Source organism: Macaca thibetana, chromosome 10 (assembly GCF_024542745.1).
Source record: "Macaca thibetana thibetana isolate TM-01 chromosome 10, ASM2454274v1, whole genome shotgun sequence".
Lineage (NCBI taxonomy): Eukaryota > Metazoa > Chordata > Mammalia > Primates > Cercopithecidae > Macaca > Macaca thibetana.
Window position 1 is genome coordinate 33,132,727 of NC_065587.1, and position 22,776 is coordinate 33,155,502.

Consider the following 22,776-nt stretch of genomic DNA (forward strand, 5'->3'; position numbering starts at 1 on the left):
TGAGCTGACACACTTCTACAAAAGTGCTTTCATTTCTTCACCAAGTCTCTGCTATTATCTGACACCTGTCCGTCCCACCTTGGATAGTACAAAAGTGACAAGAGGATGTTAAAAGTTTCAAAGGGGCTGTTGGAAAATATGAGCTGGGAAACATGCAGAGCTCAATATGAACTCGGGTCAGTATTAAAATTACAAGTAGGTCACAGAATCCCAACCCCGCGTATTTGGATCCAGCCCTTGGTGAGTGGACCCTGGACTGTACCTCCCAATCCCATCTTTACCTGCAGTTGTCCGGCCAACATGGCCCCTTCCCGCCTGTCCTTTCCTAACCACCTCCGCTCTCTTTAGTGGAGACGCCGAGCTGGCAGCCATGCTGGCTGCACAGTGCCATTTTCCACAGGTTCTCAAGTGCCTGGGCTGCCAAGAGGGTTAGGTGTTTACATTTATTTTTAATAGAAATGGGGTCTCACCCAGGGCATCTCTTTTCTTCATACTGCAATGTTGCTGGATACATGATCAGACACCAGAAGGTTGGGCATTCTTGCAATACCTTAACAGTACTCAAATCTGCAGCATGGTACTAAGGAAGTTAAAGTTTGAATGTAACCACTTTATTTTAAAGTTTTTTTTTTTTTTTTTTTTGAGACAGAGTTTCGCGCTGTTGCCCAGGCTGGAGTGCAGTGGCACGATCTTGGATCACTGCAAGCTCTGCCTTCCGGGTTCACGCCATTCTCCTGCCTCAGCCTCCCGAGTAGCTGGGACTACAGGCGCCCGCCACCACGCCCGGCTTTTTTTGTATTTTGTTTAGTAAAGACGGGTTTTCACCATGTTAGCCAAGATGATCTGATCTCCTGACCTCGTGATCCGCCCACCTCGGCCTCCCAAAGTGCTAGGATTACAGACGTGAGCCACCGTGCCCGGTCAGGTTTTTTTCTTTAAATGAAATGGGGTTGAAATGAACATGATTTTGTTGACCATGTTTGTGAATTATAGATGCAAGATGCATTGGTAGACTAGTGTGATGGTGTTTTGTGATACTTAAGTTTTACATATCCCCATCTCTGTATGTATCTGCATAGACAAAGAAAAAACAAACTCCTGCTTTGCTTTTATTGAAGGGTTTCCAGGACTGCGGGTCCGCTCCTGAGCTCTAAGTATGTGTATCCTTTGCTTGTATTTTGTATTTAAAAAATAAAATAACCCTTTATTGTTGAGCATGTTGGCATTGTCCCCTTTATTTTTTCTCTTTTTGGGACATATGAAGCAAGTTATTCTTTTTCTGTATCTTTTTTTCTTTTGTAAACTTTTTGTTTTGTTTAAAAATGACTTTATAAAAGGGCTTTTATAACATGCCCCCCTCACACAAAAAAAGAAATGGGGTCTCATTAGGTTGCCCAGGCTAGCTTTGAACTCCTAGACTCAAGCAATCCTCCCACTCTGGCCTCCCAAAGCGCTGAGATTACAGGCGTGAGCCACCATGGCAAGCTGGATGTTAAAAAAAAAAAAAAAAAAAAAAAAGTCTCTGAAGCAGGAGTTGCAGGAAAAAGGAATTAATTAATTAGGGAAAAAAAGCTGAAAGAAAATCAACCAGTATTAATAGTAATTATTTCTGAGTGGTGGGATCACGAGTCCTGTATTTCCTTCTACGCGATTAATATTTTCTAAAATATACATGCATTGCTTTAACACAAGAAAAATATTTGCTGTTTTATCAAGAGGCCTAGAGGTGGCAAACAATGTCTGGACCCCTACACCACGGCAGGAGGAATGCAGAGGCGGGGCGGCGGGGGGTGACGTGACAGGCTGCCAGGCACTGTGCCCACTGTCTGTCCTGTAGCTTCCTACCAGCCCAAAACACTGACGTTTCCAGAGGCAGCAAGGCTAAAGGGCCAGACATTTTTCTGGTTAACACTCCACGTATTCAGCTCCCAAAGGTGCCAGGCCAGGGCGGTGAGGCAGACTTTGGTCAGGCCACGGCTGGGCTGCCTGACTAGGCCAGAGAGTAAATCAGTAGAATTCCCACAGGCCCCATCTGTGGGTGCCATGTCAAAGTCCATCAGCGCCACGGCTTTTCCGTGCTGGGAGGGAGGAAAGCAGATGACGGCACAGGGAGGTGCCCTACTCAGTTCATGTCATGACTTTCTCTGACAGTTCCTTGGGCTGCTTTCAGTGGATGGCAGAGGATACCCGAGTGCCATTCTAGATTTAGAAAGAAACTGAACGTCCAGAGTGTGAAATGGCCTGTTGTCATCTCCCCTCCGTGGCAGTGGTGGTTGCCAGGCTGGTTTGCGTTTGCCCAAAAGTAACAGTAAAGAGCTCTGACCACTACTGTTCACCCTAAACTTGGGGCTGCTGTGCTTGTAGGCTTTGGAAAGAATGGAGGGGTTTCCACACATTAAAAAGGAAAAGGGCACCAGGTCTGTGCTCTGTGACCCCATCACGCAATGGAATGACACACAGGTATGAAGAATGAGGCTGCTCCACATATGCTGGGACTGAGAAAGGTTTTTGTGTTTTGTTTTGTTTCTGAGACCGAGTTTCACTCTTTGTTGCCCAGGCTGGAGTGCAGTGGTGTGATCTCGACTCACTGCAATCCCTGCCTCCCGGGTTCAAGCGATTCTCCTGCCTCAGCCTCCTTAATAGCTGGGATTACAGGTGCCCACCACCATGCCTGGTTAATTTTTTTGTATTTTCAGTAGAGATGGGGTTTCACCATGTTGGCCATGCTGATCTTGAACTCCTGACCTCAGGTGATCCACCCACCTCGGCCTCCCAAAGTGCTGGGATTACAGGTGTGAGCCACTGCGCCCAGCTGAGAGAGTTAAAAAAAAAAAATGTGGCACAGTGTGTGTAGTGTATGTGACTACTATCATTAGTGTATGAGAAAGAAAAGCTTACTATCAGAGACTATCTGGAGGGATAAACAGACTGGCAGGGGTTGCCTCTGGGCACGAAACTGGGGAATAGACAGTGGGAGTAGAAAGAGATTTTATTAGCTGGGTGTGGCAGCGCACACCTGTAGGCCCAGCTACTCCAGAGGCTGAGGGGGAGAACTGCTCCAGCCCAGGAGTTTGGGTCCGGCCTGGGAAACATAGCAACACTGAAAAAAAAGACTTTATTTTCCATGAATACCCTTTTGTAACTTACTTTTGAATTCCGTATTTTTTAATGGTCTGTGGTCTACATACACTCATGTGCAAACACACACATGCAGAAGAACAGGGATCACCTGCATGAAGCTATGAGCTCTTTCCTCATCCCTTCTAGCCCCTTTCTAGAGGCAAAGCCTCCGCCCCCCACCCCCAGGCACTATCTGTCCTGCTTGCACCCACCTCCACCCCAGGCTGGCCAACAGTAGCCTGTTTCCTCTCCATTCCACCCCTCTCCCAAGCCTCCCATCCAACCACAGGAGAGGATTACTGGTTCCTGCTTTCCTTAGCACCCCTAAATGTAAAGGTATCTGTTCTATGTTGCATGCTTCAGAACCCTGCAGAAACAATCAACACGTCCACTGTTAATACACAGATTACCCATCTTGGATGCATCTGCAACGAGCACTCGCCAACTTCGAAGTGGCAACAAAGAAGTTCACAATTACAAGACCATGGGTTCACTATCACAGAAGGGACATGAAACAGGGCCTAGGACACGGGGGGGGGGGGGGGGGGGGGGGGGGCACGGAAAGAATTCTTTGAGTAAGCCTGGAAGGTGGCGGGGCTCACCAGGCCAAGAGCAGGTGCTAGGCCTTCAGCAGGAACAGTGTGAGCCAAGGCACAGAGGCCCAAGGGGAGCATGCTGTAGCTGTGATGGTGGGCAGCTGGAAGGCCGTGCGTATAATGAACTGGGGCCCCACATCCAAGGGGAGGTGTTAGCCAAAAGCAGCACACAGAGGCCTTCAATTCCATGAAGAATTTAGATGTTACCCTGTGAGCCATGGGAAGCCACTGAAGCGGTTTATCTAGGGTAGTAAGTGGGCCCAGATTTTCATTTTAAGAAATCATTCTATAGAAGGAATCTCAAACCTCACCTGACTGCCCTTCTCCCCCCAGGGTTCTAAGCTCTACTTAAAAGCCCATATAAAAAAGCATAGATTTGCTTCCTACAGACTTGAACCATGCCCTAGGGATTTAATTCTAAGGGGCCTGTGAAGTTTACCTACTTTACCCATTTTTCTTTTTTCTTTTTTTTTTTTTTTTGAGACGGAGTCTCGCTGTCGCCCAGGCTGGAGTGCAGTGGCCGGATCTCAGCTCACTGCAAGCTCCGCCTCCCGGGTTTACGCCATTCTCCTGCCTCAGCCTCCCGTGTAGCTGGGACTACAGGCGCCCGCCACCTCACCTGGATAATTTTTTGTATTTTTAGTAGAGACGGGGTTTCACCGTGTTAGCCAGGATGGTCTCGATCTCCTGACCTCGTGATCCGCCTGTCTCGACCTCCCAAAGTGCTAGGATTACAGGCTTGAGCCACCGCGCCCGGCCTACTTTACCCATTTTTCTAAAGAAAAGTTGTTGACTGGCAACCCCCAAAAATGTACCAAGGAAAAGCTAGCAAGCACCTTCTGTATTTTTGGCATCAGCACCAACCAACGACACGGTGCAGGGCAGCCTGCTTGGCCTCTGGGTACAGAAAGGCCAGCCCCTGCCAAAAGCCCTTCTTCATCCTGACAGCACAGCAGTACTCTATGCTTCCCTGCACAGAAACTCGTAAGATGCTTGTGGCTGGTAAGAAAACAACACCGAAACATTTCAGCTCCTCATACGCTAAGGCCTCGGTGCCACCTCCCTAAGGTTTTATTGTTCACTGCCTTCAAAACCCATGTCTCTCCTCTGCCCCGCCCCCACATCCCTTCCAGCTCACCTGATTACTCAGTTCCATTTTCAGCTCAGCAGTCTCTGAGGCTGGCCTACTTTTCAAGGCCACACGAGCAGAAAAATTTGGGCATTACACAAACAACAGAACATAACTAGGACAATGGGACACAGAAAGGGAAGAACCTGCAATGGTGTGTACCAAGGAGGCAAGGATACAAGCAGAACCTGGTGAAAGAGCCAATGGACAATTTGCAGGGCGGGAGGGAGGGGCTGGCGGGGAAAGAGTGGAAAGAGGCACTGAGCGTAACACAGCAAGGCTTGGCCAGGACAACCTGGAAAATTGAGCTGAAGACCAAGAGGCACCAGGCAAGATCACTTTACCCAGCGATAAGAGCTGTAAGGCTCACTTGGTTTTCAGTAGTCAACCGGGTGGTTCTGAAAACCACGCCCCAGTCTGAACGGTAAGAAGGCTCCCAGAGCTTCAAGCGCGTGGCAAGACCATGGGAGCAGCATCTCGATACAGAATTAGATCAGCTCTGGGGAGCACAGCGCAGGCAAGAAGAGGCCCTCTCAGATCGCACTCTAGCTAATTAAGGTACTGTCCTGTGCGGCATGTTTGTTTGTTTTGAGAGAGTGCGGTAGCACAATCTCGGCTCACTGCAACCTTTGCCTCCCTGGCTCAAGTGATTCTCGTGCCTCAGCCTCCTGAGTAGCTGGGACTAAAGGCATGCACCACACCTGGCTAATTTTTGTATTTTTAGTAGAGGCAGGGTTTCACCATGTTGGCCAGGCCGGTTTTGAACTCCTGGCCTCAAGTGATCCACCCGCCTCACCCTCCCAAACTGCTGGGATTACAGGCATGAGTCACCATGCCCAGCAAAGAAGTATGTTTCTCAAGAAGTGAAAGGCCGAGGGTCACTCCACCAGGCTTTTTCTGAACTTCCAGCTCCGTTAACATCCTGACCTGAAGAACCAACCCCTTGCCTTTGCTGAGAAGATGGAAAGTTTCATGGACACAGTCCCTGTCCCCAAACCCCTCCTTTTCAAGGGGCACTGTTCTGGAGGTGCTGTGTCTGCTGGTCCCGCTTTGTTTCCACATCATCTACCACGACCAGCCAAAGTGGGGTGCAAAGGAGAGAGCACCCAGGCAGCAAGACACAGTGCACTCTGCGAGATTAGGCTGATCCCATTTCCCCAGGGGCGCCTGTGGATGTGTCGCTCTGTCGCTCTGCTTCTGTTGCCGCAGACGTGAGGAGCAGAGAGGCTGTGGTGCACAGGGACCCTCAGTCATGGATGCGGAGCTGGTAGAGGCGAGAAGATGCAGCCTTCCGGATCCAGCGGAAGAGCTGGGCCAGCTTGTAGAGGAAGGGCAGGGAGGAAGGGGAAGCTGCAGGGCAGAGGGAAACTACTGTGAACGTCCCGCCCCTCTCGCCTGTCACTCTGCCATCTCCCAGCCTGGGAGACCCCACCACCCATTACACGTAGTTGTTTTGTTTTTTTAGAGGCAGGGCCTCGCTCTGCTGCCTAGGCTGGAGTACAGTACAGTCCGTGTTCGGCTCACTGCAGTCTGAATCTCCTGGGCTCAAGTGATCCTCCCGCCTCAGCCTGCAGGTGCAGTTTCTCCTCCCCTCAGCATCATCGCTCCAATGAGTCGGGCCTGCTGCTGAGGGTCAGGGCCACTGGGCCAGGCCCTTCTGAAGCAGCCTTGGAAAGAGCAGGCTCAAATGTCCTCATGCCATCCCCACTAGGAGACCAGGGTTTACGAGACTAAAGGGCTTACAGGAACCCTAAAGAATCACAAAGAATTTCTAAATCTGTATCAGTCAGGAGGTGGCCAGGGATGAACGCTGATGATACTAAGCATTCCGAGAGCTAACTCGTGACTTCTTTGTAAAGCAAACAGAGCCATCCACGGGGGATCTCTGCTCAGCGTTCAGCAGACAGGTTAGAAAGACACCTCTGAGCTATGTGAAGGAAACCTCACTGGCTGGGCATGGTGGCTCATGCCTATAATCCCAGAACTGTGGGAGGCTGAGGTGGGAGGATCACTTAAGGCCAAAAGTTGGAGACCAGTCTGGCAAACATGGCGAAACTCCGTCTCAACTAAAAATACAAAATGTAGCCAGGCATGGCGGTATGTGCCTGTAATCCCAGCTACTTGGGAGACTGAGGCAGGAGAATCGCTTGAACCCAGGAGGTGGAGGTTGCAGTGCACCACTGCAACCTGGGCAACATTCTAGCCTGGGCAACAGAACAAGACTCTGTCTCAGAAATAAAAATAAAAAATTAGGCCGGGCGTGGTGGCTCATGCCTGCAATCCCAGCACTTTGGGAGGCTGAGGCGGGCGGATCACGAGGTCAGGAGTTTGAGACCATCCTGGCTAACACGGTGAAACCCCGTTTGTACTAAAAGTACAAAAAATTAGCCGGGCATGGTGGCGGGCGCCTGTAGTCCCAGCTACTCGGGAGGCTGAGGCAGGAGAATGGCATGAAGCCAGGAGGCGGAGCTTGCAGTAAGCCGAGATCACGCCATTGCACTGCAGCCTGGGCAACAAAGCAAGACTCTGTCTCTAAAAAAAAAAAAACAAAAAAAATTAGCAGGGCGTGGCGGCAGGCGTCTGTAGTCCCAGTTACTTGGGAGGCAGAGGAGAGAAGATTGCTTGAGCCTAGGAAGCAGAGGTTGCAATGAGCCAAGATCACGCTGGTGCACTCCAGCCTGGGCAACAGAGAAAGACCCTGTCTCAAAAAAATTAATTAATTAATTTAATTAAATTAAAATTAAAATTAATAAATAAATATTTTTTTTAAAAAAAAGCTCACTGAATAAGAGAAAGAGAAATGGGGAAACAGGGAGAATCTAAAGACTAAGTTAATAAATGGCAGTTCTCAAAACAGACGAACCATTTGAAGGGTTTCTGATTTCCTCTTAAATTTTGAAACTTAATCATATTCTAAGTCTAAATTCATGAGAAGAGTAGATGCCGGGCTCGGTGGCTCAAGCCTGTAATCCCAGCACTTTGGGAGGCCGAGACGGGCGGATCACGAGGTCAGGAGATCGAGACCATCCTGGCTAACATGGTGAAACCCCGTCACTACTAAAAAATACATAAAACTAGCTGGGAGTGGTGGCAGGTGCCTGTAGTTCCAGCTACTTGGGAGGCTGAGGCAGGAGAATGGCGTAAACCCAGGAGGCGGAGCTTGCAGTGAGCTGAGATCCGGCCACTGCACTCCAGCCTGGGCGACAGAGCAAGACTCCGCCTCAAAAAAAAAAAAAAAAAAAAAAAGAGAAGAGTAGAGATTAGAACATAACTCACATTGAGTAACACAAAAAAACCTAAAAGAGCGAGTGCCTAAGTTTGGCCTCATGCACCTGAGGGGTCAATCCTCAGGAAATCACCAGGGTTGTTCCCAAATATCACTTAGGGAGCTCATTCCTTCTTCACAGCCAGGCAGAAAACAAAACAACCACCCAAATGTTCAAAAACATGGGTTGTTAGGCCGGGCGCGGTGGCTCAAGCCTGTAATCCCAGCACTTTGGGAGGCCGAGATGGGCGGATCACGAGGTCAGGAGTTCGAGACCATCCTGGCTAACACGGTGAAACCCCGTCTCTACTAAAAAATACAAAAAACTAGCCGGGCGAGGTGGTGGGCGCCTGTAGTCCCGGCTACTCGGGAGGCTGAGGCAGGAGAATGGCGTGAACCCGGGAGGCGGAGCTTGCAGTGAGCTGAGATCCGGCCACTGCACTCCACCCTGGGCGACATAGCGAGACTCTGTCTCAAAAAAAAAAAAAAAAAAAAAAAAAAAAAAAAAACATGGGTTGTTAAATTACTTAGGGGCATTCCTGGGAACTGGAATATTTAGCCATTTAAGGCCATGCTTGAAAGCATATGTATGACATGTAACTGCCTACAATCTCTATATCCACAGAAACAGACTGAAAGCATAGCAGAGTAGCAGATTTCTGTGCCTTTCTTTATACTTTTCTCTATTTTCCACATTGTTTTTTCTTTTTTGAGACAGTTTCGCCCTGTCACCTAGGCTGGAGGGCAACGGCGCAATCTCAGCTCACTGCAACCTCCGCCTCCCAGGTTCAAGCAATGCTCCCTGCCTCAGCCTCCCTAGTTGCTGGGATTACAGGCACACACCACCACACCCAGCTAATTTTTGTATTTTTAGTAGAGAGGGGGTTTCACCATGTTGGCCAGGCTGGTCTCGAACTCCTGACCTCAGGTGATCCACCCGCCTCGGCCTCCCAAAGTGCTGGGATTATAGGCATGAGCCACCATGTCCAGCCTATTTTCCACATTTTCTAAAAGGTATGAGTTTTTCATTTACAACTTGTTTTGAATTAACACTTCATTAGACATTAATACTTGAATTAACACTTTTGTAGACATTCTGATGAGGGGAAGTTTATTTATTTTTTTTTTTGAGACAGAGTCTTGCTCTGTCACCCAGGCTGGAGTGCAGCAGCGGAATCTTGGCTCACTGCAATCTCTGCCTCCTGGGTTCAAGCTACTCTCCTGCCTCAACCTCCCAAGTAGCTGGGACTACAGGCACGTGCCACTACGCCTGGCTAATTTTTTTTGTACCTTTAGTAGAGACGGGATTTTATAATGTTGGCCACACTGGTCTCTATCTCCTGAACTTGTGATCTGCCTGCCTCGGCCTCCCAAAGAGCTGGGATTACAGGCGTGAGCCACCGCGCCTGGCCGAAGGGAAGTTTTTTTAAATTCTGAGGTTCCGGTCAGAGGTCAGCCCTAGAAAAAGTGGAGGCCTATGACTCAGTCCATGTTCAGGAGTCAGCAGAGCCAAGTGGACTTTCTCCCGGCTGCTCTCACAGACTCCAGGACTGGCCTCTCCTTCTGGGTGGGGCTGACTTGTGCCCCAGTCTAGCAATTCCTCCTTGTGGAACAGACTCAGGGGGAAATGTCATAGGAGAGGCCCCCATTCCCAGTAGGACTCTGACAGGAGTACTGACAAACACCCACTCCCACAGGCCCAGCCCTGACAACAACCCCTTCCCAGGAAGGAGGGGGGAAGAGTCTCCACCACTTACCTGGATCAAACCTCACCACCAGGAGACAGAGGATCAAGGCAGCCAGAAGGCTCTTTTTGAAGGGCAGAGAAAAGAAGTGGCTCACCGCAGAGTCCCAAAGCTGGCGAACCAACATCGGTAGTGACAGGAACTTGTGGGAGACAGAGCCTGGCCAGGGAGACAGAGCACAGCTTCAGGGGAGTCACGGGAATCAGCTTCCCTGACCCCAACCTCTGCGCTTGCTTCTAAGAGCTGAGCAGGCTGGGCGCGGTGGCTCACGCCTGTAATCCCAGCACTCTGGGAGGCGAGACCGAGGCGGGCGGATCAGCAGAGGTCAGGAGTTCAAGACCAGCCTAGCTAACATGGTGAAACCCCGTTTCTACTAAAAATTCAAAAAATTAGCCGGGCATGGCCACGTGCGTCTGTAGTCCCAGCTACTTGAGAGGCTGAGGCACAAGAATCACTTGAACCTGGGAGGTGGAGGCTGCAGTAAGCAGTAAGATCGTGCCATTGCACTCCAACTTGGGCAACAAGAGTGAAACTTGTCTCAAAAAAAAAGGCCGGCATGGTGGCTCACGCCAGTAATCCCAGCACTTTTGGGAAGCCAAGGCGGGTGGGTCACGAGGTCAGATCATAAGGTCAGGAGATCGAGACCATCCTGGCTAACACAGTGAAACCCAGTCTACTAAAAATACAAAAAATTAGCCAGGCGCGGTGGCAGGCACCTGTAGTCCCAGCTACTCGGGAAGCTGAGGCAGGAGAAGCACTTGAACTGGGAGGCGGAGGTTGCAGTGAGCACAGTGAGCCGAGATCGCGCTACTGCACTCCAGCCTGGGCGACAGAGCGAGACTCCGTCTCAAAAAGAAAGAGATGGTGACTTTCTGTCCATGGAAGTATTCACAGCTAGACTAGATCATTACTCAAGGAGAAGGGCAGAAAAGATTCAGGGACCAGGGAAAGGGTCTGCAAATTAGTTTCTTATATTCCTCTGGCTATCCCAGCAGATCTCAGCTGCGTCTGTATTGGGGCCAGCATTTAAAGGAAGAAGGACATCCCACCCAGACCATGGTGGAAGCAAGAGACCTTGTCAGAGGACTCCAGCGGAAAGATGACTTTCAAAAGACAAGTCAAGGTCCCAAGACCCAGCAACACCTTCCCATGTGGAGATTCTCCTTCCACTGCCAACTTCAGAGGGTCTGGGCTTCACTTTGTTAAGCAACTCAACAGGCCTCCTATTCTGTGATTCAAGAATTATTTATACAAAGAACTGCTCCTAAGCTCCCAGGAGTTTCATGATGGACCCTGAGGTACAGTGCAAGGCCACAAGTCCACTTTACAGAGGCCACAAAGGGATAATGTCCTACCTTCCTCGTTTGGCTTCTGGGCCTCCTCAGAGCCTGGGTGTTCCTGTTGCTGCTGCTGCCTCGCTGTGTGAATGGCCTGAAGTACATCCAGTCGCCGCTCCTCACCGAAAGCTGCAGAGCCCACCACTAGCTCCTCAGCCTCCGACAAGCAGCCCAGAGGCAGCAGCACCCGCTGCACGTGAAATTCTGCCAAGGCTCCATATTCTGGAAGGTCTTGGTTGGCTGGGTCTTGGAGCCAGGCACCCACCACATCCAGCACAGCTCTAGGCTCTTGCATTTTGCTGTATAAAAGAATGCTGCAGTCCCCAAAAACCCGATCCCAACAAAATTAGAGTCAGTGCTCAATGACTGGTTCATTTCTCATGACCACTATGCTTCTCCTATCCAACCCCTCCTCACTGTGCCCTCCAGCCCTTTCCGATGAAATGTGGATGCTAATGGGAATTTGCCAGGACACACCCATCACTAACAGCATACTCAATGGGAAGCGGAAAGCCTTGCCTCTAAGATCAGGAGCAAGACAAAGATGGCTACTTTGACCGTTTTTTATTCAACAGAGTACTGGAGGTCACAGCCAGAGCAATCACGCAACAGAAAGAAATAAAAGGTATCCAAATCGGAAAGGAGGAAGTAAAATTATCCCTGTCTGCAGCTAATAAGATCTTATATACGGAAAACCCTAAAGACTCCACCAAAAGAGAGAACTAATAAACGGATTCAGTAAAGTTGTGGGATACAAAAATCAATGTACAAAAAAATAGCGTTTATATACCACTGGAAAAGAGACCAAGAAAACAATTCCATTTACAATAGCTACCAAAAAAAAAATACCTAGGAATAAATTAAACCAAGGTGGTAAAAGATCTCTACACTGAAGACTATAAAACCTGATGAAAGAAGTTGAAGGGGACACAAAAAAATGGAACGATATCCTGTGTCCATTCACAAATTGGAAGAATATTATTAAAATACCCAAAGCCATATACAGATTTAATGCAATCTCTATCAAAACACCAATGGCATTCTTCACAGAAATAGAAAAAACAATCCTGGCCAGGTGGCTCACACCTGTAATCCCAGCACTTTGGGAGGCCGAGGCAGGCGGATCATGGGGTCAGGAGATTGAGACCACTGTGGCTAACACGGTGAAACCCCGTCTCTACTAAAAATACAAAAAAATTAGCCAGGCATGGTGACGGGCACCTGTAGTCCCAGCTACTTGGGAGGCTGAGGCAGGAGAAAGGTGTGAACCTGGGAGGCAGAGCTTGCAGTGAACTGAGATCACGCCACTGCAGTCCAGCCTGAGCGACACAGCAAGACTCTGTCTCACAAAAAAAAAAAAAAAAAAAGAGAAAGAAACAAAAATCCCGAAATTCATATGGAACCACAAAAGACCCCAAATGGCTAAAGCAGTTGTGGGCAAAAAGAACAAAGCTGGAGGTATCATATTACCTGACTTCAAACTATACTACACAAAGCTATAATAGTAACCACAACAGAATGGTTCTGCTCTCATGGTATGGCATAAAAACAGACAAAATAGAACAGAACAGAGAGCCCAGAAATAAATTCATGCACCTACAGCCAACTGATTTGCAACAAAGGTGCCAAGAACACACACAGGGTAGACAGTCTCTTCAATAAATGGTGCTGGGAAAATCAGATATCCTTATGCAGGAGACCAGACCCCTACCTTTCCCCACACACAAAAATTAACTCAAAATGGATTCAAGACTGAAGTGTAAAATCCGAAACTATGAAACTGCTAGAAGAAAGCAAAGGAGAAATGCCTCACAACCCTGGGCTGAGCAAGGGTTTTTTAAAGTAAGACCTTAAAAGCACTGGTAAGAAAAGCAAAAATGGACAAATGAAATTACATCAAACTAAAAACTTCTGCATAGCAAAGGAAGCAATTAAGAGTGAAGAAACAACCTACAGAATGGGAGAAAATATTTGCAAACTATCCATCTGACAAAGAGTTAATATCCAGAATATATCAGGAACTTAACAGCAGGAAAAAAAAAAAAAAACCTGATTCAAAAGGGAAAAAGACCTCAATAGACATTTCTCATTTCTCAGAAGAAGATGTACCACGGCCAACAGGTATCTGAAAAAATGTTCAACACCACTAATCACCAGGGAAATGCCAATCAAAACCACACTGAGACACCACCTCGCTCCAGGTAGAACAGCTCTTATTAAAAAGGCAAAAGAAAATCAGTGTTGGCCGGGCGCGGTGGCTCAAGCCTGTAATCCCAGCACTTTGGGAGGCCGAGACGGGCGGATCACGAGGTCAGGAGATCGAGACCATCCTGGATAACACGGTGAAACCCCGTCTCTATTAAGAAATACAAAAAACTAGCCGGGCGAGGTGGCGGGCGCCTGTAGTCCCAGCTACTCGGGAGGCTGAGGCCGGAGAATGGCGTAAACCCGGGAGGCGGAGCTTGCAGTGAGCTGAGATCCGGCCACTGCACTCCAGCCTGGGTGACAGAGCGAGACTCCGTCTCAAAAAAAAAAAAAAAAAAAAAAAAAGGAAATCAGTGTTGGTGAGGGTGCGGATGTGGAGAAAGGGAGCACTTACACACTGCTAATAGGACTGTAAATTGGTATAGCCATTATGGAAACCAGAATGCAGGTTCCTTTAAAAAATTCAAAATAGGAAAGACGGCACTTCCTTTTGCAAGTGGTGGCAAGTGCTGAGAGAATGCCATGAAGGCCTTGGGCACACTGCAAGAGTATCTGCCGCCTGCCCACCCCCAAATGCTGCCCTTCTACTGCCAGCAAATCTCTGCACCTAAGCAAGTTGTTGCCAAGTCCCGCTTCTGGTACTTTGTATCTCAACTAAAGAAGATCAAGTCTTGGCCGGGCGTGGTGGCTCACGCCTGTAGTCCCAGCACTTTGGGAGGCCAAGGTGGGTGGATCATGAGGTAGGGAGTTCGAGACCAGCCTGACCAACATAGTGAAACCCCGTCTCTACTAAAAATGCAAAAAATTAGCCAGGCATGGTGGCGAGCACCTGTAATCCCAGCTACTAGGGAGGCTAAGGCAGGAGAATTGCTTGAACCCAGGAGGCAGAGGTTGCAGTGAGCCGCAGCCCGGGCAACAGTGCAAGACTCCGTCTCAAAACAAAAAAAGAAGATGAAGTCTTCAGGGGCAAGTGTCTACTGGGCAGGTGTTCCAAAAATCCCCCTGCAAGTGAAGAACTTTGGCATTTGGCTACACTATGACGCTTACTGCAGCATCCACAATATGAATGCAGAATAGTGGGACCTGACCACCCAGTGCTACCAAGATGGGCACCTGGCACCATGACCAGGGCCTACACCATCCGGATCATGAAAGTGGAGGAGATTGCAGCCAGCAAGTGCCCCCAGCCGACAGTCAAGCAGTTCCACAATTCCGAGATCAAGTTCTTGCTGCCCTACCAGGTCCTGTGTCTTCAGCACAAGCCACATTCAATACCAAGAGTCCCAACACCTTCTTCTAGGTACAGGGAACTCTCACCAAGTGTCATCAAAATAAACTCAAGAATGGCCAGGTGGCCGGGCGCGGTGGCTCAAGCCTGTAATCCCAGCACTTTGGGAGGCCGAGACGGGTGGATCACGAGGTCAGGAGATCGAGACCATCCTGGTTAACACGGTGAAACCCCGTCTCTACTAAAAAATACAAAAAACTAGCCAGGCGAGGTGGCGGGCGCCTGTAGTCCCAGCTACTCGGGAGGCTGAGGCAGGAGATGGCGTGTACCCGGGAGGCGGAGCTTGCAGTGAGCTGAGATCCGGCCACTGCACTCCAGCCTGGGCGACAGAGCGAGACTCCGTCTCAAAAAAAAAAAAAAAAGAATGGCCAGGTGAACAAAACAAAAATAGAACTACCACATGATCTAGCAATCCATTATCTCCCATGTTTAATGCAGCACTGTTCACAATGGCCAAGATATGGAATCAGTCTAAGTGTCCAACAATAGATGAATGGATAAAGAGAGAGTGTGTGTGTGTGTGTGTGTGTGTGTGTGTGTGTGTGTGTGTGTGTGTGTGTAATGGAATACTATACAGCCATGAAAAAGAATGAAATCTTTTCATTCATGACAACACAGGTGGACCTGGGGGACATCAGGTTAAGTGAAATAAGCCGGGCAGAGAAAGATAAATACTACACGATTTCACTCATGTGAATCTTTAAAAAAAAAAAAGTTGATATTATAGAAGCAGAGAGTAGAACAGTGGTTACCAGAGACTGAGAAAGGAAGAAAAGGGAGACAAAGAGGTTTGTCAATGGGTTCAAAGTTACGATGGGATAGGAGGAATAAGATGTGGTGTTCTATTGCATAGTAGGGTGGTTATAGTTAACAGTAAGGTATTGCATATTACAAAATAGCTGGAAAAGAGGCTTTTGAATGTTCTGATCACAAACAAATGATAAATGCATGAGGTGATGGATATCCCAATTACCCTGATTTGATCATTATACAACATATACACAGCATATATTGAAATGTCAAACTTACCCCAAAAATATGTACAATTACAAGTGTCAATTTTTAAAACTTTGCTTTTTTTGGCCAGGTATGGTGGCTCACACCTGTAATCCCAGCACTTTGGGAGGCCGAGGAGATCGAGAACGTCCTGGCTAACACGGTGAAACCCCATCTCTACTAAAAATACAAAAAAATTAGCCGGGCATGGTGGCAGGTACCTGTAGTCCCAGCTACTTGGGAGGCTGAGGCAGGAAAATGGCGTGAACCCAGGAAGCTGAGCTTGCAGTGAGCTGAGATCACACCACTGCACTCCAGCTTGGGTAACACAGGGAGACTCCATCTCAAAAAAACAAAAAACAAAACAAAACAAAAAAACTTTTTTTTTTAAGAATTAGAAATTCCCAGGATGTAGCAAGCTGCTCTTTCAGCTCGGTCCACTCTGTCATCCCATGTCACTCCTATTCCCTGTCCCCTCCCTTCTTTATATCTATTCTATTCCTAAATTCCTCCTCCCTTATCCTTTATTGCTATGTATGGAACTCTAGGGAAAAAAGAAGAAGTGAAGGGAAAGAATTAGATGTGGAGGGCAATAGTAGGAAAGGGGAAAAGAGTAGGTATTAGGCCCAGATTGCGGAGAGGAGATGCAAATCCTCTTGTTTCTGAAACGATCTGATGAGTCAGCAAAGACGACTCACCACAGCTCCAGGACTTTGGGGGGTAGCTTTTCAGGGACCTGGTAATACTGAAGGACCCAGGAGAGGACTTCTTGCCACCGATCCATTTCTGCCAGGGCCTGGATCCCCACAACACACAGGGAGCACTTCACCTCCAAGGAGCTGTCAGCAGAAAAACCAATTTCAGTTAGAAGTGGTTCCCCTCCATTTCCATGCCCACCTCCACCTTGGGACTGTTCCTCTCCAGCTCCCAACTCAGCAGCCATCATCTCTCTCATCCCTGTTAGTACTTAGATGGGCTTCACAATTGGTCTCATGGGCTGCCCTTTCCCCCAGGAACTAAAAGTTCCTGTAAACCTCTTAAGAGGCAAGTCAGCTATTGCTCAACGTTCTTCTTTGTATCCAAGTGAAATCAGATTTAAATGAAGAGGAAGGGTAATCCTGAGGGGGAAATAACACGCATCACCGGTGTGTGGGACAAAAAAGAGCTGGAACTAAGTTTGCTCAGTGAACAAATGGGCTTGCAGCAAGGTTTCTGGCTGAATGGAGGTATAGCAACTCCACAGCTGGCTAAAAGGCACCACCTAGTAAGGTTCCTCCAGACACCGAGAAGCAAAGCCTTCTGCATTCACTGAAATGAGCTTCCACCCAGTACCCTAAAACACAGCCAGGGCTCTCCAGATCATCCTTCTCTGCGGTCAGCTTTCGCTATTCTACCTAACACCTCCCTGGAGTGGCCTAACCCAACTTTACAATGCAAAGAAATGACGCTCTCACCTGCCAGACAAGGCTGGTGGCACTAGAAAGAGCAATGCAAGCCCAAGGTTTTTTTCTCCGGATTCTTTTCTTTTTCTTCTTTGTGCTAGAGAAGAGGGCTCATTATGTTACCCAGGCTGGTCTCGAACTCCTGGGTTCAAGCAGTCCTCCTGCCTCGGCCTCCCAAAGTGCTGGGATTACAGGCGTAAGCCCTCGCGCGCCCGGCCCTGAATTAATTATTTAATCCATTCTTCCAATTGGACCAGAACACTGCTCCTGCCATGACCCCCATTCCCCATCATCCGCAAGGTCAGGAATAAACAACCTTGGGCGGGGCGGGGCGGGGCGGAGGTACCTGGGAGAGGACTTTTACCACCTGCTTACTGACAGAACTTAGCACTTAATACACATTCAGCCTTCGCATCATGCCATTCTACCCTGGAACAAGGAGCAAATAATTGGCCGTGGGTTCGCCACTAAGCTCTTGTTATACGACTTCCCTCCTCTGTAGAATTGGCACACGATGAGCAACCACCCTGTCGGAGACAAACCACTGATGAAAGCGAGGTGTAAAGCTCCTTGTGGGCAATCTGGGAATGACAGACTCCTGAGACCTTGGGCCCCACCATAAGAGCACCCGGAAATCGGTTCATTTCCGAGCCCAGCACGTACGTGCCCGCGGGTTCCTCTGGCAGGGCGTGGTTGGCCAGACTCTGCCAGGCCCGCTCGCAGGTCTCCAGCGCCGCCCGGAAGTCCAGGTGCACCACCAGAAGGTCGGCCGCCTCCTCCAGAAGGTCCACGGCCGGCGACCGGGCCGGGGCCGCGCGCACCGGCTCGCTGCTGCGCAGAGGTCCCCCAAGCCCCCTGAAGGGGGCTGCAGAGGTCGAGCAGTCGCTCTTCATAACGAGTCCGGGCCCAAGGCCCAGGTCCTCAGACGTCGGAGTGACCGCCTCCCCAGAGGCTCCGGGATATCCCGAGTTGGCCTGGGCGAAAAGGGAGAGTCCTCATCTTTTTGCCCACACCCCTTCCCGAGGTCGATTCCCCGAGAAGGAAAAGGAAGGGGCCTGAGGCAAAGGCAGGGCTCGCCTGGAGGCTGAGGAAGCAGTTTACATGTCGAATTTGCAGGATTCTTGCATCCTTGGAATACCTGGCCCTAGCGTCTCCGGCCCCGCGACACGTGCAGGAACTGCCTCAGCTCCGGGCGCCTGGTTACGGTCAAACACTCTCACCTCGCCTCCCAGCAGCGGGCGCGGACATCTTTGCGCTCGCCCCGCCCCGCAGCCGCACGGCGTCCCAGCGGCGCGGGGTACTCTAGGAGTTGTAGTTCCGCAGCTCCCGGCCCATCGGCTTCTATAACGGGAACAGGCGGGAGATTGTGGACTACAACCCCCAGCACGCCGCGCCCCGGAAGCCGCCCCTGTTCCGTGAGAAAACAAAGTGCGCTACAGCTTCGGAGTGGGGAAGTCAAAACGAAACAAAACTGAAGCCGTCTTGTGAAATGGAGGGATCTTCACTAACCGGTTCCAGCGGAGGCTAACGGAAGAAATGCCAGCAATGGATTTGCAAATACATGCACGCTTCCAATTCAGAGCTTCTGCGACGGCGGCGATCAGGGAATCTGTAATGTAATGTCAAGGCTGAGGCAGAGCTGATCACACATTTTGGCAACCTTAGTCTTGAATTAATTCACACTTTCTCCGCGTTGCCTCCATAGTTTGCTTTGGGAGAATAAATATTGCCTGGTGAGGATGAGGGACTTAGGGTGGAAACCTTCACAAGGATCACTGAGAATATGTTGGTCCCAAGGGCAGTGTTCCAAAGTGAATAGTGACCCCACCGACGCAGGGTTGGGGGCGCTGAGCATAAGGGCCTCATTTTCTCACTGCTTTGTACCCCACCCTGGATTTGTTGTTAGAAAACGTTAAATGCAGATACCAATTCTACCTCCCCACTGTTGTCACTTCCAATCTGTCCTTATTTTATATTTCTCGTTATCGTTTATCACCATCTACATACCAGTGTCTATATTTTACTTACTTTTTTTGTCTGTTTCCTTCCACTATGATACAAACTCACAAAGGCAGACGTTTTTGTCTCTTTTGTCACTGTGGGAACCTCAGCGCCTTGAACAGTGCGTGCCATCTATAGGTAGTCAAAAAGTATTTGTGGAATAAGTGAAGTTGTGGCTTCACTTTTATCTGGTTACAGAGTCCATACTTATCTTTCCTCGGAATCTGGTGGACTTGGTTCTGCCTCAGCTTCCCCTGCAGACTTTTCCGCAAGAGAACAGAAAGCCCAGAAGATGGATGTGTGTATGTCTGGTGACAAGGGTAGGGGATGTATGATGTGAGCAGGTGCCTGTCTAATTTCTAGGAGAGCAAAAATTCTAGGGAAGCTTTGGAGAGAGTTCAAAGGGTAGAGAACTGGGGAGAAACTAAAGCCAAGAGGACCTAGTACAAAAGTGGGAAGCAAGGCAAAGCCCGAGTGAAACAGAATATAATAATGTGTGATTAGTGGATCTGTTTAAAATTATTATTATAGTTACAATTTACCACATACTCTGTTCCCAGTACTTTATTATAAAGTGCATTATGTATGGTATAGTTTTGTTTTTCACAATGTCCTTATCTTACATTGTGTAACTCACTCATGGAATGACTGTGCATGCCCTGAATAGAAAACATACTTAGTTCTGTCCCTGCAGAGCAGAGTAGGGCTCAATACACGCCTTTGAGCCAAAAGAGCCTCGGTTTGACTGAGATTTTGTCACTTACTAGTTGTGTGACCTCGGCAATTTATTTAAATGAGCTCCGATTTCCTCACCTGTACAATTGGGATAACAGTTTGTCCTTAGCTTCCGATGGCTGAGGGAAGAATTAAGTGAAATTGCGCACAAAGCGCCATGCGCGTTAAGCACTGAAAACTGTGAGCCAGGCCTGGGAAGACGGAACATGCTCAGAATCGGCCAGCCCTAAGTGGCTGCTGCCTGGGAAAGTCCCTTTCCTTAATTCCTAACAAATTTCTTGCTATTCCAAATTTGTCCAGGAGATGGACACACAGTCTTAAAAGAAGCAGCCTTGCTAAAAGTAAATTTGCCTATTTCGTAGTGAGACAGCCAGAATGAGGTCAAGATATTTAAGGCAGGAGAGAGGAGAGCTAGAAACCATGTAAAAATATGATTGTATTCCACTTCTGATTCACCCAATTTTCAACTATTCCCGGGCTTCGTATCTGTCCGTATGTAACCACTGTTTAGCACTATTATGCCCACAAATGGATTCCTCAACACACATCCATTGGGATACATCATCTCCTCTGTGTCTACAAGTACCTAGAATTTCTCAAGCAAAGACACAGAAATGCTAAACAGAAGCGAATTCATTCCCCCTGGGGGAACGTGAATGGGTATTGTCTTTACTTAGCCAACCTTCTCTAAGTTGGGGCTCATGGGACAGCCTTTGAAATCACCTCTTCTCTCATTTCCTCATCCTTGAGATAAAAAACAGTGGAACTAAGGACAGCCCTTTCAGATGTTTAAGGCCAGGCCCATATTAATATTTGTATTGTTGCTCACGCCTGTAATCCCAGCACTTTGGGAGGCCAAGGCGGGCGGATCACGAGGTCAGGAGATCGAGACCATATTGGCTAACATGGTGAAACCCCATCTCTACTAAAAATACAAAAAAATTAGCCGGGCGTGGTGGCGGGCGCCTGTAGTCCCAACTACTCAGGAAGCTGAAGCAGGAGAATGGCATGAACTCAGGAGGCGGAGCTTGCAGTGAGCGGAGATCCGGCCACTGCGCTCCAGCCTGGGCGACAGAGCAAGACTCCATCTCAAAAAAAAAAAAAAAATGTATTGTTTGAATTGCTTCGTTTTGGGAAAACAAGCAGAGCACCTGAGATGCCGGTATCCTCGTTGCGACCCCTTCCCTAGCCCTCCCTAGGCTCTGGAATTTGGGGTTGTTCCTTCCATTCGGCAGAGGGCTCAGTGTGGCTCCTTCATCTGAGGAAGCAGATTTGTTCAGCCTGCTGCCGCAGGGGATGAATTGTTGTTCTTGTAACAGAAAGCACACTGGACTGGAGATGACAGGCACAGTTAGATTCCTGGTTCCTTCAGGTGGGGCACAGTGGTTCATGCCTGTAATCCCAGCACTTTGGGAGGCCGAGGTGGGAGGATTGCTTGAGCTCAGGAGTTCAAGACCAGCCTGGGCAACATGGTGAAACCCTGTCTCTACAAAAATTACAAAAATTAGCCAGGCGTGGTGGCGCATGCCTATAGTCTCAACTGTGCAGAAGGCTGAGGTGAGAGGATGACTTGAGCCCAGGAGGTTGAGGCTGCAGTGAGCTGAGATCACACCACTGCACTCCAGCCTGGGAGACAGAGTGAGACCTTGCCTCAAAGAAAATAAATAAAAATTTTTAAAGAATAAAAATCCTGGTTCCTTCAGTGACAAAGCCAGGTGACCTCTAGAAAGTCACCAGATTTCTTTGTGCCTCAGTCGTCTCGTCTGAGGACACTAATACTAACACCTGCTGCATAGGGTGGCTGTGAAGAGCAGAAGAAACCATGTGACAGTCCACTGAACACTTGTCAATCACGGACTTGTTCAGGCTGATGTAAGGCAAGAAAGAAGAAAGAATTTCGGCCGGGCACGGTGGCTCATGCCTGTTATCCCAGCACTTTGGGAGGCTGAGGCGGGCAGATCACTTGAGGCCAGGAGTTCAAGACCAGCCTGGCCAACATGGTGAAAAACCATCTATACTAAAAATACAAAAGGGCCGGGCGTGGTGGCTCAAGCCTGTAATCCCAGCACTTTGGGAGGCTGAGACAGGAGGATCACTTGAGCCCAGGACTTTCAGACCAGCCTGGGAGCAAAGCGAGACCCCATCTGTATTGAAAAATGTTTTCTAATTAGCTGGTCATGGTGGCACGTGCCTTGTAGTCCCAGCTACTTGAGAGGCTGAGGCAGGAGGATCGCTTGAGCACAGGAGTTCAAGGCAGCAGTAAGCTATGATGCGCCACTGCACTAGAGCCTTCGAGCCTGGGTGACAGAGCAAAACCCTGTCTCAAAAAATAAAAAGCATACATCTGAGGTCAACCTAGCCTGTGTTGCCTTCTCCACACTGGTTCCACATTTCAGGCCAATAAACAGCATCCACAGCTGCCCCATCGAACATCCCAACCAGCCAGAACCCCTCCGTACAGAGACATCTGTGGCAAAGCTCTGCATGCAATAGGTTCAGACCAAGTGGGGACCTTTGGCCAGAAGCGAGCCGAGGAGATAAGTATAGGTGGGGTGGAGATATGTTTTTCCAGGATAGTCAAGGCACGCCTCGCTTGCTCCAGACGTTCATCAGTGGGATGGCATTTTTATGGCTCTTTTTTAAAGCCTGGACTAGGAGTTCAGGGCAGAACTCGTTGCTGCCTCTAGTGTTCCTCTCCATGTAGACACAGCAGAACTCTGCTTCTGTGTCTAAGAAGTGACCATCATCATCGTCCTGTATAGCACTTTACAACAATAATAGTGATGGCTCAATTTATATAGTATGATATTGACTATGCAGTAGGTGTTTTTCTGAGTGCTTTATTTATTTAGTTAGTTAGTTATTTGAGACAGGGTCTCTCTGTGTTGCTCAGGCTGGAGTGCACTGGTGTCATCAC

The 22,776-nt window shown here is 48.8% G+C and overlaps 2 protein-coding genes across 3 annotated transcripts in view; both read right to left on the reverse strand.

The window, feature by feature from the left end:
- The window catches only part of DGCR6 (DiGeorge syndrome critical region gene 6), a 341,424-nt gene that overhangs the window by 182,036 nt on the left and 136,612 nt on the right, over positions 1–22,776 (reverse strand). The gene's annotated exons all lie outside the window — the stretch shown is intronic.
- Positions 5,723–18,395, reverse strand: PEX26 (peroxisomal biogenesis factor 26). Of its 2 annotated transcripts, XM_050746284.1 has the most exons (6): positions 18,344–18,392; positions 17,787–18,097; positions 16,380–16,520; positions 11,211–11,506; positions 9,868–10,014; positions 5,723–6,195 (listed from the first exon to the last, which is right to left on the reverse strand). In XM_050746284.1, exons 2-6 carry the CDS (start codon positions 18,014–18,016, stop codon positions 6,092–6,094), a joined length of 918 nt encoding a protein of 305 aa, XP_050602241.1. In that variant the 5' UTR covers positions 18,017–18,097; positions 18,344–18,392; the 3' UTR covers positions 5,723–6,091. The 2 variants fall into 2 exon arrangements, with proteins under 2 accessions (XP_050602241.1, XP_050602242.1); XM_050746285.1 differs by lacking the exon at positions 16,380–16,520 and having other exon boundaries at positions 17,787–18,395.

Bases quoted from the DNA above. Each gene is read 5' to 3' on its own strand.
- PEX26 (XM_050746284.1), bottom strand. From the start codon at position 18,016: ATGAAGAGCGACTGCTCGACCTCTGCAGCCCCCTTCAGGGGGCTTGGG. The intron at 11,507-16,379 runs GTGAGTCGTCTT...TGGGGACTGCAG, and splicing joins CCCAAAGTCCTGGAGCTGTG to CATTCTTTTATACAGCAAAA. The intron at 6,196-9,867 runs GTAAGTGGTGGA...TCTGCCCTGCAG, and splicing joins GGTGGTGAGGTTTGATCCAG to CTTCCCCTTCCTCCCTGCCC.